The sequence below is a fragment of the Brachionichthys hirsutus genome, chromosome 18, assembly GCF_040956055.1.
Source record: "Brachionichthys hirsutus isolate HB-005 chromosome 18, CSIRO-AGI_Bhir_v1, whole genome shotgun sequence".
NCBI classification, from domain to species: Eukaryota; Metazoa; Chordata; class Actinopteri; order Lophiiformes; family Brachionichthyidae; genus Brachionichthys; species Brachionichthys hirsutus.
Window position 1 is genome coordinate 8897130 of NC_090914.1, and position 16029 is coordinate 8913158.

Genomic DNA, 16029 nt, shown 5'->3' on the forward strand with positions numbered 1-16029 from the left:
AGCAATATTTCTTCATGATGTGATTATGAGAAACAAAGGATGGTATTAAAACTTTGTTCCGTATTCACGTCCCAATCCAGAATGTGGTTTCACGAGGCTGAACAAAATAACATCTGTTGGCATTAATGACCAGTTAAATGGCTCCAGTGAATGCTGGAATGGTGCGAAGGATTAACCTCTCCTTGTGACCCCGGCTGGAGCAGCTGTCAAACATCCACAGTGACCAAGCTGAGCAGGAGGGGGGCCTCCAGGATGGATGGATCAGAACCTGCTCGGAGAGAGCAAACTGAATCAGTGTGGTGACGGAGTTAACGTGTGTAGGGATAAATGCTGAGTAAAACATCAGACATTAAAAACAATTATAATTCTGGTGTTTATTTTTCAAATGTATTTGCTACGCGCTTTATGGATGCCTGCTGAGTGATATTTGTTTATATTTTTACAAGCAGCTGAAATGTGTAGATGTGGAATACTGATTTGGGTTTTTGTCTGTATTGTTTGTGATGAATGGGGACTCCAGGTCTGGGGGGGGGGGCGACGACAACGACACACACCTGCCAACCGGCTGGAGGTCGAGGGGGTGCTCTTTGTACGTTGGGCTCAAACAGAGAAGTTTGATTAATTAGTATTTATTTGTAGCAATGCTGACATTGAGACACTTCCCTTTCATGCAGATGAAGGAGTCCGTCCATCGTTTTTACCTGGCTGTCTAATCATCCTAATTGGATTAGCCAAAGCCTTTGGTCAGACACGATGCTGGGCTAGCGTGGTGGCAGCTCAGTCGCTTAGATAAAGGTGCTGATAGGAGCAGATGCTGTTGATTAATGTTTACACTCTGAGTGTTTTAGCTTTTATGCTGTAAATTTCCAGTGAGGGGATTTTTTTTTTTTTGGCATCAAGATAATTTAATCGTTTTTTTCTCAGATGTGGAAAAACAGAGATTCTTCCTTCCTTTTCCTTCAGGACAGGGTGCCGTCCCGTGGAATGGATGACACCCAAGAGCAGGATCACTACGAGGAGCGTCTAAAAGATGTTTTTAACAGTTTCGACGCCAGCGGCTCCGGCTCGCTGCGTCCAGGGGAGCTCGCTGATCTCTGCCAATCCCTCCAGCTGGATGACGCCACACCAGCTCTCCTCCACATGCTGCTGCAGAGCCAGGACTGCCTCGCTGCCAGGGTTAGTCCAGACATTTTATTCTGAAAGCATGTTTCTTTTTTTTTAAGTTATTACGGTAGTTCATTTTTTTCTATGTGTCGTGGACATTTAGCAGATGCCTTTGGAACTCGGGTCTTTTGTGTCTCCAGGCTTTTTGGTGCTTTGTTATACATTTTGAATGATTGGAGGTGCCTGTCGCCAGGACGACCGAGGCAGCGTGCCTACATTCGTAGATCCATTTCTTTGTGGCTGGAATGTGTGAAATTTAAAGGACATTGGTGTAATCTGGGTCTCTAGTGTGTGTGGGTTCAGCCTGAAGTAGTAGTGGGAGGGGGGGGGGGGGCGCCACACTTTTACATCAGGCAGCATTTGTATACAGTGTGTGGACATGGATGGCTTTTTTCTTGCATGTGAGAGTGTTTGTCTGGAGAGGGCCAGTGAACTGACTCTTGAGCCATGCTATCCAACAATAAAATTCAAAAATCCCCCCCCCCCCCCCCCCCCCCCGCCCAAAAAAGAAAAACAAGGCAGCAGCCGCCGGCCTGGACAATGAGAATCACCATCTTCAGGGTTGGCAGCTGCTGATTCTTTGAGCGTGACCTCCCTCCTCCGCCCTGCTTTTGCAGAGTTCCGTCTAGTTGAAGGAATGTCCTGATTTGTTTCTACTATTTTTGAGCATAACATGAATGTCTCGCTTCAGTTTAGAATCTAACCTTAACCCTCGTTTCAGGTTGACTTTGAGCAGTTCAAGAACGCGCTGATTCTGGTATTATCGCCTGTCGAGCTACCAGAAGCAGACCATGAGACCGAACCGGGTAAAGTCTGGAATCTTTTTTTTAAATGTATTATTATTATTATTATTAAATAATTCTCATGGCAATCTGTGTGGCATCTTTTGTGTAACCCTGACCAAACAGATGGTGGTGAAATCATGACCTCCTTTAGGAAGGGAGCAAACTTTAGTTGTTCTGTTTTAGCTTATGTTTAACTTCTGTTTTGTCGAAGTAATTTTGAAGAACTTATTTGATTCTCTCCAGAGTCTCCTGAAATTCAACCAAAGTTCGTGAAGGGAGGCAAACGCTACGGCCGCCGCTCCACGCCGGAGTTCACAGAAACCTTTTCCGACTTGTCCGAAGTTAGAAATGCAAATCCGACAGAAGAGAAGGATCTGGACGACAACTGTGACTCGGGTGTTCCCAGGAAGCGTGAGGTAAAAGGCTGACTGGAACAGAGGCCATCCTTATCTCCTCGTGTCCTCGTGTTTTTCACCGACCGGCAGCGTTTATTCTTAGCTAATCAGCTTAACGAAATGCAGGGTTGATCTTGAGTCTAACAAAGAGACTCAAGCACAGGAGTCACAAGGATGTTGATCATCGAATAGCAACCCTGACTTAAAATGACGCTGCAGGCATTATGGAGCTCTGACGGAAGCGTTTATTTAACATCACGCTTAGTGTTTTATTACACGGCTGTAAATTGAAGCGTGTCTTGGCACTGACTCATTTAGATTGCAGCTATCCTCTGTTTGGCGTGGGGGACTAGCAGATGGAAGAGGGGTCAGTGGACTGAAGACCTGGTGCTCTGGGAGGAGGACAGACTGTGATGAAGGAACAATGAGCCCCACTATCCCCACCCTCACAGATGCCTGTACACCATGTATCACAATGCCACTTGCAGAATCCCATCTGGTCGGCTTTCCCCTCATTGTTTGTCTGCCAAACAATAGAGGGGCATGGTGGGATTGGTTAACAGAGCAAGGGGGGGGGGGGGGTCATGGCAAGACAAACCCCTCCCCCCTTTCATATGACCTGACAATCACAAGAAATATATTTAAATGAAAAAGTTGTGACCGGTCCAAAATCTAAAGCGGCGTAAATTTACTCCACTATTTCCAGCTTCAGATATGTTCTTTAAATGAGGTCATTTTGAAAAGGTGGGGGTCTAAAAGCAGTTGGTAGGCAGGCTGGGAACAGTGGCTGTAGAATGTGGTACTATATTATACATTGTACCATAGCAAGAGCTTTAAAAACAAGACGCCTCGCTGAGGATGTGATTTCTGTTTCTATCGCAGCGCTGGAACGCTCATGAAACAAGCACAGAGGAGTATGAAGCAGAAGGTACGTCAGAGTCCCGGAGGAGTCATGGAATTCACATCCGTAACTAAATCCTAAGTCTCTTACCTCGTGTGTGTGTGTGTAGGCCAGATGCGTCTCTGGAACCCAGACGATCCAAGCACTCCTCGGAAATCCAACAACCCTCTGCCATCCCCTTCGGAGGAGCGACTGCGGGAGGCCTGCGACGAGCTGGCGATATCTTGGGATGGATGTGCCGCTCACTCTGAACTCATCTCTCTCTGTGAACATCTTGGCCTGGAGGTGAGATTAATTATGAGTGGAAGACGGTTTGTTACAAGGAGGCTTGGCAAATATCGGGATCAGTATTTGAGTACAAACTGCAATGAACTCTGGCTGACGATGTGCAAAAACCAAAATGATTTTCATCAGGAAAAAATGTCAAATTATTTTTTCAGTTAAATGTGGATGTGCTCCAAAGTCTAACGGGAGATGGAGTCATGAATGTTCAGGAGTTTGCTTCCAGGGTTTTAAACCCAAACAAACCTCCAACCCCATCGTCGTCCACCCCCTACAGACAGCTGAAACGACACCACTCCACTCAGGTAACGCCTTGGCTTTGTGTTTCTTTTCCTGTTAAAGCTTTTTTTGTTTTGCAAAAAAAAAAAAAAAAAAATTCTTAAACAAATATAGATAAAATCAGTTAATTCCTGAACATTTTTAAATGGTTAACCATATTTTTGTTCCCATCTGTCCATCCAGCCCTTTGATGAGGGCGGCCGTAGGATAGCTACGCCATCAGTGCTAACCAGCACCATCGGGATGCGTTTGTTCTCCACCCTCGATGACGGCACGGGTTTCACTCCAGTCGAATGCGTCCTGGATGCTTGGCTGGACGAGGGAATAGAAAACGGCAGTGAGATACTGCAGGTACCAGAACCGTACACGCCTTTGCCTGGGTTACGTCTGTTATTGTCTTCGTGTTATTGGCGTCATAAAGATCCTGATGAAATCCAAATACGAGCCGTTTGTTATTTTTGCAGGCCTTAAATTTCAGTCTCGAGGGAAAACTGAGTCTTTACGATCTCACCACGGCTCTTGAAAACGAGCTACTCGGTACGAAGAACGGGATCCACCAAGTAGCGCTAGCGAGCTTCAAAACTGAGATCAGATATCTGCTGTAAGTCAGCGCTATAATAATTGTCTAGTTGATTAGCTGTATTATTGAGCCGGAATAATAAAAAAAAAACCTGCATGATAATTTTTACCTAATTTTTGTTATTCCTTGTCTTTTTAGAGAGAGGGTGGACAGAGAACTCCAGGAGAAAGAGAAGATCCGATTTGACCTGGAGAAAGCAGAGAGACTAAAATCTCAGCTGGCAGCTGAAGTAGATGAGCATCACTCTGCTATTGAGCTCACAAACAACCTCAATCTCAAGTAAGTTATCGCCGTGGTTACGCCAGGTTTCCTTTTATTTCACCATTAGCCTTCCCGTTTCATCGCAGCAGCAGGTCCTCCATCCACTCGGCCGTAGAGAATAAATAGATTTCATGTTTGACTCGTAGGAAACTTGAACAGGACCATAAAGAGAAGTTGACAGCAGTGCGATCGGAACTGAGGAAGGAGATGGAGCAGCTTCAGCAGCAGGCCGGCCTGCAGCGCGAGCAAATGGAAGCAGAGGTCCAGAAGATCAGGGATGATGAATCTTTTCTCAGGGACCACCTCTCCATCTCTGTGAAGGTGGCGTTTGATTTGATGGCCTTAGTTTCTCTCTCTCTCTCTCACCACCTCGTATGCGTAACGTAAAAGACAAGCATCTTGTAAGCATGACCATTGTTGGTATTTATATTTTGTAGGAAAACAGACGTCTTGAAATGGAGCTGCTGGACAGCAACGAAAATGTTTTGGAGGCTCAAAGCCAAATCGAAAAACTCCAGACATCTGTGGACAAAATGATGAAAGAGCAGGTACGGAGAAAAAGTTTTAATTCATCATCTTTTGTTGTGGTGATTGGAAGATGCACATAATTCTGCACACATTTCTTTCCACAAAGGATTTTATGTGTTTTTTTCTGGGTTTATTTCTCTGCGTAGCTAACTAAACAGTACTGCTAGCATTTTTATGAAACTTGGTGGAAGCAGAAAACACGGGCCATGGAGGAACTGTAGTAATTATTTTTAGGTAGGGATCCTTTTTATCCAGCACTCCAAAATGTAATGTTCTGCTTGTTATATTCCCGTAACTCCTACCAAGTCTTTTGTGCAGTCCTGCTAACAGATACTCGCACTTCAACTACGCACAACCCTGTGTTGACATAGTTCTAATATTGTTTGCCGTGAGGTGGCTGTACTTGAGGTTTGCTAGTCTAGTGTTTCCTGTTTTTCATTACAATTTTCAGTCTTTTTCTCTTCGTTTGAATGTTTCTGTGCAGCTACTAACTCGTATGTGTATTCTCTTTAGTTTGGCGACGTGGACCCTGGCAGCACAGAGTTTTTCCTGCAAGAGGAGCGGATTAAACAACTACACATCAGCTATGAAGCCCAGTACAGGGTAATTTCAATCGAATCACAAAAAAGTGAACACCGATTATGTAGTCTGTGAGGCTCTTTCTTTCTCCCCGTTTATAATTTACATGCTCTGTTTTTTTTTTTTTACTTTACGTACTAGCAACTGCAGGATCGTATTGATGAGCTGCAATCAGAGCTGCAGGATGTCCAGAGTCTAGGACGAATTCCTCAGCCCTGTCACAAACCTCTGTCTGAAGAGCTAGAGAGTAAAAGCCCCGGCATGGACTCGGATCCAGGTCGGCCTGATGAAAACATGTTTGTCCATGGAGAAATATTACAGACTACTAACTGCATCTCTTTATGGCATGCTTTAAAACCCTCTCTTAAATATATATTTTTTTTTTGCAGGCATTGGTTCTGAGGACGTTCAACCATTTAGCATGACCCTCGAAGCAGAGATGATGTTGGAACAGCTGAAAGAGCAGCACCTTCAGGAAATGGAGGCTTTACAAAACCGGCTGCAAAGCAAGGTGAACCTACTATGTACCCTTTTTATTTAGTCCACCACCAAGGTGTCTGTTAATTTGATGGCAACAGGATACTACATTGTGTCAGGGCGCAAATTAAATTCCGCTATATTCTTGTACCCCCCCACAGATCAATGAATTTGACAAGACGGTAGAAAAGCAGAATGCATCTCATGTAGACCAGAAAGCTTCCTTAGCCTGCCAGTACCAGCGGGAAATCCAAACTTTAAGGGAGGAGATGGCCAGCATCCAGAGCCGTGCACAGGGGCTCCAGAGCCGGCTAGAGCAGGCGGAGCTGGAGAAGATGCAGGCCAAGCAAAGGGAAGAGCTAGGGAATCTGCGAGAGGAGGAGGTGGGAGCTCTCAGACAGGAGCTGCTAGAAGCCCACACCTATGCTGCAGACCTGGACGAGCAGCTTAAAGCTATAGAAGCCCAGCAGACTGAGGGGGATCAAGCCTTTCTCAGTCAGATGGAGACGCTAAGAGCCCAACATGCTGTTGAGATTAACAAACTGGAGGAGGACCATATAAGACTAGCTGATGCCAGGCTGGGAGAGGAGAGAAAGAAACTGCAGGAAGAGAGGGCTGAGATGGAGACGAGATTGTTAGATGATTTCAACGGGGAGAAGGAGCTACTGCAGCAAATCCACAAGGATGAACTTAAGGCCAGACTCGAGGAGGCAACTGTGAGGTTTGAAGAAGAACGCGGTGAGATTGCACAGAGGCTGACAGAGCAGTGGCAGACAGAGAGAACTCGGCTGGACGAGCAAAATAACGAGTCTCTGCAGTTGCTGCTGGAGGAAGAGATGCTGAGGCTCATCAAGGAGCAGGAGGAGAGGGAGAGCAAGCTCAGGGAGCAGTGGGAGAGTGAACGAGCCCGGCTTCTGAAGTGTCAGGAGGAGGCTCTGCAAGAAAGAATATTGCAAGAAAGAATCCATCTTCAAGAGCAGTTTCAGCAGAGGGAGAAAAAGCTGAGGGAGGAGTGCAAGACGGAGAGGCTACAGCTGGAGGAGGATTATGAAGGCATGCTCCAAGAGCGGCTGAGTGAGGAGAGGGCGAAGTCCGAGTCTGAGATGCAGGAGGTGGAGGAGAGGCAAAAACTCCTGATGGCAGAGGAGGTGGCGTGTCTGGAGGAGAGTCACAGGGAGGTTGTGAAGGAGCTGACTGTCAAGCACACCGAGGAGAGGGACGCTCTGAGCAACGTGTTGGACACGCTACGAGATGACATCGCTCAAGAGAGGTGAGATTGTCATCGTTAACGTCATTAGCTGTTGTTGTCATCCTAAGGTCAGTTTATAAAGTGAAGCTGTTGCTGCTTAACGCGAAGGGGGAGAAGCAGCTGGTCTGTTTTTTTGCAGGTTTTGTTTGTTTTTATCCAAGTACCTTCTTTTATTTTTTCACATCAGTCATAATATAACAGTTAATGGGTTTCAGCTTCAACACATTTGGATTTTTAATATTGTCAAACAAAACAATTGTACAAAAGAATTTTAAATTGCGTATATCTTGAAGGTTAACTCTGTAATCCCTGGACAGAGCCACGCCAGCGCTTTCCATTCCTAGATGATCGACTTTTGGCTCTTTGGCCTTATAATCCCTGTAATGAATAGACGGTATGAGTCTGGCTTTGTGTGATCAAACTCTGCAAGCGAGGTCTCCAAAAACAAAAATTACATTTGCAATGCATGAAAAATAATCTGAAATTCTACGCAAAAGGAACATTTCTAAGAATCTCATTATCTGCTATAACAAAGCTGTCTTGCTATAACATTCAATGACCATGTACAGGAAGGAAATCCAGATCAGCTTCTCCCAGAGAATCAAGCAAGTGGAAGATCGTTTCTTGGGAGATCAAGAATCTGTTGCAAAGCATTTTCAAGATTATATTCTGAAACTTGAACAACGTTACCAAAGTGAAGTAGAGGCCCTTTCTGAAAGCCTTGTCGAGCAGAAACGGCACTGGGAGGCCCAGGCAGAGGAGGCCCTTGAGAATGCAAAGCAACAAAGCCAAATGATGGAGGAAGAACTGAAGAGAAGAGACCAACAGTGGAGAGAAGAATCTCATGAGCTAGAGAGGCTTCATCAGGAGAAAACAAAAGAGCTCGCCGTGAAGAACCAGCAGCTGCAAAATGAACTCGAGGACTCTGTGATCACGGCTCAGAATAAAGAGATAGAGCTGAGCAGGCAGCTGAACGGCCTCCACAGCCGGCTTCAAGAGAGCCTGGAAAAGGGAGACGCGCTTCACGCTCAGTCTGAGAGGAAAGCAGTTGAGACTGAGCTCTTGCTCAGACAAATAGTGGAGGACTTTAAAGAGGAGAGGGCAGAACTTGAAGCAAAAAACAAGACGCTGTCCGCTTACGAGAGACGCAGCACTGAGCTACTAGCTGAACGCGACGCTATGAAGACGAAGCTCGAGGAGCTGGAGATGCTGCTCAAACAAGCAGCAGACGACTTTGAGCTGGAGAGCGAGGAGCTGCAGGGACGTATAGCCACCCTGGAGCTAAACAATTCTCACGGAAATGACAGAGAAGAGCTCATAGCAGAAAGAGATGGGCTTAAAATGAGGATTAAGGAGCTCGAGATGGAATTCTGTCAGGATTTGTCTTTTTCAGAGAAATTTGATGAAGAGGAGGAATCACAAAATGAAATAAATTCTTTAGTGGCTGTGGAAACGTGTTTTGTACCTCTGGAAAGGGGTCTGAATGTTTGTGCAGATTCTTCAAGTCAAGCACTCGTCTGTTTCACCGCTCTGAATAGCGGTTCTGAGAATACAACGTTTTTGCATAAAGCGTATGGTGGCGACATCGGCGCCGACAATGATGGTCCAGGAGAGGGCCAAACGTTTGTGACTGCAAACCATGACGAGTGGCCTGAAAGAGACCCCAAATCCACCCGTCCGTCGGCAGATATCGGCCACGAGTCACGCGGTTGCTGCAACCCGGACTCGCCTGATCCAGATGAAAAGGACTCAAATGCTTCCCGGAAGATGACGTCTGAGGCGGCGTCATCCCTTGAGGAATCCGAAGGTGCAGATGCCGACGAAGATGGGAACGAAGTGGCTCTTGGTACTTGTTTACCAGGTGACTGTGAATGGCAAGATGAGCTTTCAGATTGCGGAGATTTCACGGCTGAGGTAAAGGACGGTTGTCTAGAAACGGAGGAAGAGTCTGATTTGGCGGAGAGGGAGAGTTCTTTCCTTAAGCTGCATGCCTTGTACAACACCGCCGCCGAGGAGAACATCCTCCTACGTCAGAAGATCGCGCTCCTCCAGCAGAAGAGTGAAATGCTGGAGAATCTTCTGGCTCATAATGGCGTCAAGGTCAAAACTGTCCACCAGGTACAGGAGGAAAACTACAGCCTCAAAGTGGAAATTCTTCTTCTGATGGAACATGTCAAAAGGCTTGAGGTAAAGTCCTTGACGACGGCACGTCTTCAGATTAGATATGAAGACTGCGTGTGTGAAAATGCTAAACTGAGCGACCAAAACGGAAAACTTGAGCGAGTCTGGAGCCTTGAAAGCAGGATTTTCCACGACTTCCAAAACCATTTCAACGTTTCACTGACGGAGGAAACTGTGGGGAGGGGAGAGGAGAACGGTGAGATGTTCAGTGCGTTAAAGAGGGACGGCCTTTCATCTGGACGATCCGAGAGCCCCGCTGAGGAGACCCTCCTGGATCACTCCCGTCAGCCAGAGGCTAAAGCTGATCTGAAGCGCTGTGAGGAGTCTGAGAAGGAGAACACGAGCCTCCGCAGAGCCGTCGGCGAGCTGCAGGACAAGTCGCAGGCACTGAGCGAAGCAACACGAGCTCGTAGGTAATGTGAGGAGGAACTAGGGCTCCATCCGTCCCTCCGTGTCTCCTGCGGCTTCTCGATTGGCCCACCCAGTTGATGCTTTGAGATCCACTCTCCTTTTGTTCCCCAGCAGAACCTAGTGCTGCGTCTCCCGCCTGTGATTGTGCCCGTTTCCTTTCGCGCAAAAGAAAACCGACCACTTGTGCCGCCTCCTTCCCCCCCCCCGTAGAACACCAATGGGGGGAAAGCGATCCAGTGTTTCAATGTGTGTGAATTTGGGCTGGGGTAGGTTTGACGTTCAGAACATCCTGCCAAACCAATGCTTCAAATTCTACGCGTTGCATTTGGCTCGCCATATGCTCTGGAGCACATAAATGGGAGACCGGTTTAAGTTCGTTCACTGAATCGGGGGGGAAAACCTGAAACCTACCCAATCCCAGTGTAAATTGTAGAATCTGGTGTTTTTTTACGATGTCTACAAATTGCTAATGTGGATTCTGTCGTGCAAATTGTCGGCGTTTAATCTGTTTCTAGAACCCAGGCCGGTCGTCTTGCTGAAGAGAACCTCGTCCTCTGCCAGAAGCTTGCTGCTTTGAAGGAAGGGGAATTGAAAGTGACCCAGGAAGAGTTGCGGTAAGACTAAAGCTATTTAAAGGGCAAATGATTACCGCTCCATTTTTGTCTTTTTGTCCTGTGAACAGATTTTCTTTACATTTCTGATTGCAGACAATCATTGGAGCTCTTAAAACAAGCGAGGGTTGCAGCTAAAAACGCAGAGGGCGGTTTCGAGAAGCAGGTACGGCTCTAAGCTACGAAACAAATCACGCTGTGTGTGCTTAAGTTACCGCATTAGTGCGTTAGCAGTGTTTCAACTTGGACCGAAAAGTAAAAAAGGCTAATGAGTTTGTTCAAAATTAATTAACTGGAAAAGGTCTTTGCTATTTATTGTAGACACATCTGTGCTAGTAAGTCAATAAAAAATTCTTCCTTTAGAATTTTAGTGGATGACAGTTTGAACTGAACATGAAAATGCATTTATTAGTTGCAGAGAGATTTCCTTAAAAAAAAAAGTCATCAAGATTAATTTCAAGGAAATCACCCACTAGTACCGGGATAATTCAGAATTCCATCCTCTGGAAGCGGTTGATTAAGTGCTTGGGTTCTTCTTCTTCAGATCTCAGAGCTGCGTCTGCAGAAGCAGCGGCTGGTGGACGACAACGAGATGCTGTCGGAGAAAGACGCAGAAAATGTTGCTGAGGTGGAGAATCTGCAGCAACAGCTGGCAGAGCTGATGAAGGAGAGCGAAAGGAGGGAGGCATTCCCGGCCGAAGAGAAGACGGAGGTAAGCGTCGTTTGTGTGTGACAGTTTGAAGGTCGCCGTGGCGTCGTAGCAAGTAGTTAATTGTTAGTTGTTTCGTGTTAGCTGGCAGCTTGTGTGTCTGCTCTGGAGATGGAGCTAACCAAAGCTCTGGAGGACACGGCACAGCTGGAGGAGAAGAATACCGAGCTGGTGAGCGTCAGGCACTCTCTTTATCCCCATCAAGGCACACACGCAATGTGACCTTGACCTTGACCTTGATAAAGCATGAAATGGGGAACAGGATTTCACCTCCGATGACACATTTAAAAAAAAAAAGTAAACGAATAGATCGTATGCTCTGCTGAGATACACGGTGTGAATTCTCAGGCAGTAAAAGTCGATCTCACGGAGATCCGGATCAGTCACCTGCTCGATGAGCGGAAGGCTTCGGACAAGGAGAAGCGGGGCCTCCGCAACCAACTGGACAACGCTGAAGACAGGGTGAGAGACGGCATGAAACGAGTTTGAATGGAAACCATTCAATTTTGACATTTGTAATGGTGAAATGTTTACGGTAGCGAAGAGCGTCGAACCCTGAATGTCTTTTATTGACTGTAGGTGAAGACGCTGGAGGAAACTGTTCAGGCCGTCGACCATCAGAGCGCTCGTCTGAAGGCAGACCTCCGTGTTTCTCAGCAGGAGAGGGATTCCCTCAGACGAGACGTTTCACTGCTGCGCAAGCGGCTGCAAGTCCTGAACGATAAAGTAAAGACGTCAATAATTACATTTCTGTCTTTATCTACTCAAAGAGCATTGCTGGAACCTGGTCATGCTGTAACCTGGACGTTTCTACACAGAACCGTGTTTCGGAGATGGCCTTTCACTCAAGCGGTCTCCATAGTCCGAGCAAGAAGCGCAACAGAAGTGAGGCGTCCCGGCTGATGGAGCAGGATCGGCTGCTGCTGAAACGGGAAAACGAAAGGCTGCATGCCGAAATGCACGACATCAAAGAAGACCTTGTTCAGTCCAAAGAAAAGGTGATGAATGTATTAACCGGTTCATGGCCGTTCTGTTTCTGCTTGGATTGGCATCTGTAAGCCCTTCATTTGTTCATCTGCAGGTCCGTCAGCTTGATGCGAGCATCCTGTCCCTGACGGAGCACAACCCGTCGTCCGCGGTGACGGCCTTGGAGCAGGAGAACGCCTCGCTGAGGCAGGAGCTTGAGGAACAAAAGGAACTCGCCAAGGTCTGAATGGCACGAATGTTCGCCCCGAACATTCTGGTTGTGTCGCATCTGTTCAAGTTCTTATGATGTGCTTTGTGTTTAAGAGCTGTGAGGCAGGGCAAGGGAAAGCTGAGCTGGAGAGCCTTCAGCAAGAAAACGAGGCTCTTAAAGCTCAAATGGCTCGACTGTCGGCGCAGCTGTTGGACGTAGGTCTTGATTCCAGCTGTTCTATTGTGTGTTATTTTATTATAACTTATGATTGAACGATTTGTGTTGCTTTCTCTCTGGTTATGTTCAGCATTTCCGCCCTTATATCGCTTCGACCTCCACGATTCCTGTTGGAATAAAGGAGTTGGTAATGTTCTTGTTTCCTGTTGCTGATTTTTTCTTCTCTCTGCAGACATTTCAGGCTCATTTCGTTGGCCTTCTGCCTCCATCGCCTCACAGGATGCCCAGGGGTCTGCATCGAGGTGAAGAGCAGGAAAATGTGCAGGTACGCATCAAACTTACATTTGTTGCAAGAGCTGGACAGTCGCTGACTGAGATGCAAACACATTCTGCTGGTGTTATCAAGGATAATGAATACCTGGGTAATGACAAGTTCATTGTTTTGGGGTATAACGGGGAATTAATTGTAAACACTTCCACTGTCACTTTGTTCTGGTGTTGGGAAAATGTGTTCTCTTTTTCCTTTTCCTGAGGTTCTAACATCTTATCGTTACAGCAGTTTATTTTAAGACACCTGAACTGAGTTTGAGTTATTTGTGATTAATTAATTTTATTTTCCATCACGCTTTCATTCATTGTTTGCTTTCATTCTCATCACAGATCGTCTCTTTATGTCAAGTGTTCACTTCCTGGTTTTGGTATTTAATCTGCAGCTCCTGTGTGATATTGAACTCATCGCTGTCGTCATTATTTAAGTTTCTATGGAACGACTGAAGGCGGTTGCAGGAGTGTCGTCATCCGGATGTCGTCTGGCTCCCATTAGTGACACAAACGTAGTTAATCATCCCACTGGTGGTTTATTGTAATTAACATGCTGTCTATCAGCAGCATGATGGATACAACGAAATGATTAAATATCTTTAATATATTAACTACAGTACTATAAGACTAAGTAAACTTACAATGTATGCTGTATTAATAACACACAACAAAGTATATACTTAATACAAAATGCTGCTGATGCTTTGGAGACCCAAAGCAGTCGATATTATTCTGAAATAAGTGGAATGAATGAATACAGACAAATGTTTGATAGATCCAGGACTTTTGACTTGCTGCCCACAGCTAATCTCTGTTTCATTCTGTCTAATTATATTTTAAAAAAAAAACAGCTTTAAATGACTTTATCATAATGAGTTTAATATTATTTTGTGTTTTTAATCACTTCTGTGTTGTCTGTGTTTATTCGTTTGATTATTTCTTATATATTTGGGCATCATTGCTTGCATTTTTCTAGCTGTAGCATCCATGCAGACCTGAGTGCAGGCCTGCTTGGACCAGGTAGGCTTTTAGGATGAGCGGACAGGTGGTCGTGGTCAAGTGAACCTGCCTTCTCTCTCCAGGGGGCGGTGCCGGATCAGAGGGCAGCTCACGCAGACAGCTACCGGCGGATTGGTGGACTCTAACACCAGCATCTTTTCCTGCACTAACCTGTCTTTCCTGCTCTTCCTCTGCTATGCTGGGATTTAAGTCTGACCGTGGCACATGATGCGTCCTTATAGGAGAGCCAAAGTGGCGCCTGACACAAAAGACTTGAATGTGGAATAACGTTCCTCTGCTGTGAGGCAGCAGGAAAGGCTGCTGATTTTTTTCTTTCCCCCAATGGGATTTTAATTGAATCATCCAAAAAAATAATTGCACCTCACTTGAACATTGTTTGCTTTATTTATGGATTTATTTTGAGGAAGACATTCCACCCTGTTTTTAAAGCATTAGATAAATGAGAACCTTTTGAAGCTAGGTTTATATATCATGTCTGACACAGAGCGTATGACATAATCAGAGGCTCCATCTCGTGCTGTTAAATTAATACGAGGCCTACTGACAGTTATCTGATAAATATCACCTGCATTTGTCTTGTAAAGTTACCGCCTGTGTCCTGTCGGGATGTAGATTCCACTGTTGTTGTTCGTTTGTATTTCTTCAAGCCAACTTAACCGTAACTTGTATTTTCTGCATTCTTGGATTGTGTGTTTGTTTTTCTGTTGCTGCTGCACAAACAAAGTGAATCACTTCTTCCCTCTTCAAACATGTCGCACTGAATTATTCTAATATTAATTCTTGGAACAATCTGTCATCCATTAAATGTCACGTGTCTTTTTTTGCACCATGTATAGACACAAATTTATTTTATATTAATAGTTAAGTTTATTTATGTTTTAAATTATTTCAGTAGATTAATAAATGCATAATTTTTTTATAGCTATTTATATATATATTTCTCTTTTTTTTGGTCCATCAAATGTCATTTAATCCATATATCAGGATAAAATAAAAGCATGATATTTATTACTGTGTGTTCTCAGTTGATTCTTTTTAGCACAGCTTTTATTTTAAAGGAAAATCAAATTTAATGGTGACATTTGCAGCAATTTATTGACACTGTTCCCTTCTCACCAGGATAACAGGGAAAGGAAGATGAAGAACATGGAGGAGCGCATGAAGGAAATTGAGCTGTCGCTGCATAACGTCAAACTGCTGCTCAAAGAGAAGGTTGCTCAGCTGAAAGAACAGGTCAGTTCAAATAGATCTTATTGATCGTTAGAGCAGCAAATTAACGTCAACTCAAACTTGATGCGTTTTTTTTCTTTGTATCATGAAACCGCACATGATGCACAATGTTTCCTTCCTGATGAGGCTGCAATCACGCGTGCAGACAGACTGGTTTTTAGACCATTAAGTCTGTTAAACTGAATTAAGTTGTCATCTGTTTTTGCAAAGATGACAACTTATGCTTTGGTTTGGCTTGATGGAGCTATTTTTATCTTTTAATTGCTTCATTGTGACTGCAGACCTTTTGCATTTTAGAAAGGAAAACGCATCGTTAAATGTTTAATTACTGCTGACATTTCTTTGTGCTGCAATTTCCTTGCCAACATGCCACAACTCATCATCATTGAAATCCTTTTTTATTATTGGCATCCTCTAGCTGCACAAGAACGGCAAAGCTGACATGTTGATCACTGACCTGTATGTGGAAAACACCCAGCTCCTGAAAGCTCTGGGGATCACGGAGCAATGGCAGAAAATCACAGAGAAGAAGAACTACCTGCTGGAAGAGAAAATCTCCAGCCTGAACAAAATCGTACGCGACCTGAACTCCACGGCCCTCCCATCACTACCGTACCACTATAAATGCTCGTCGTGAACCAAGTGTCCTTCCATCCAGTTTGACTGACAAGTCCTTTAAAATGTTTTCCTGCTGCAGCAGGTGCAGCCAAAT

General features: G+C 45.1%; 1 protein-coding gene across 1 annotated transcript; it reads left to right on the top strand.

Annotated features, from left to right (window-relative positions):
* The first annotated feature begins 984 nt into the window (after window positions 1-984).
* On the top strand, window positions 985-15954 carry nin (ninein (GSK3B interacting protein)). Its single transcript, XM_068752237.1, has 27 exons — window positions 985-1176; window positions 1886-1970; window positions 2193-2365; window positions 3227-3272; window positions 3355-3530; window positions 3686-3832; window positions 3990-4157; window positions 4271-4407; window positions 4525-4665; window positions 4794-4968; window positions 5085-5195; window positions 5689-5778; window positions 5896-6031; window positions 6144-6265; window positions 6393-7501; window positions 10588-10686; window positions 10780-10849; window positions 11228-11395; window positions 11477-11563; window positions 11702-11854; window positions 11972-12118; window positions 12211-12390; window positions 12474-12599; window positions 12683-12784; window positions 12979-13071; window positions 15207-15320; window positions 15736-15954. Exons 1-27 carry the CDS (start codon window positions 985-987, stop codon window positions 15952-15954), a joined length of 4566 nt encoding a protein of 1521 aa, XP_068608338.1.
* The last annotated feature ends 75 nt before the right edge of the window (window positions 15955-16029 follow it).

Bases quoted from the DNA above. Each gene is read 5' to 3' on its own strand.
- nin (XM_068752237.1), top strand. From the start codon at position 985: ATGGATGACACCCAAGAGCAGGATCACTACGAGGAGCGTCTAAAAGAT. The intron at 3,531-3,685 runs GTGAGATTAATT...TTATTTTTTCAG, and splicing joins GTGAACATCTTGGCCTGGAG to TTAAATGTGGATGTGCTCCA. The intron at 4,408-4,524 runs GTAAGTCAGCGC...TTGTCTTTTTAG, and splicing joins ACTGAGATCAGATATCTGCT to AGAGAGGGTGGACAGAGAAC.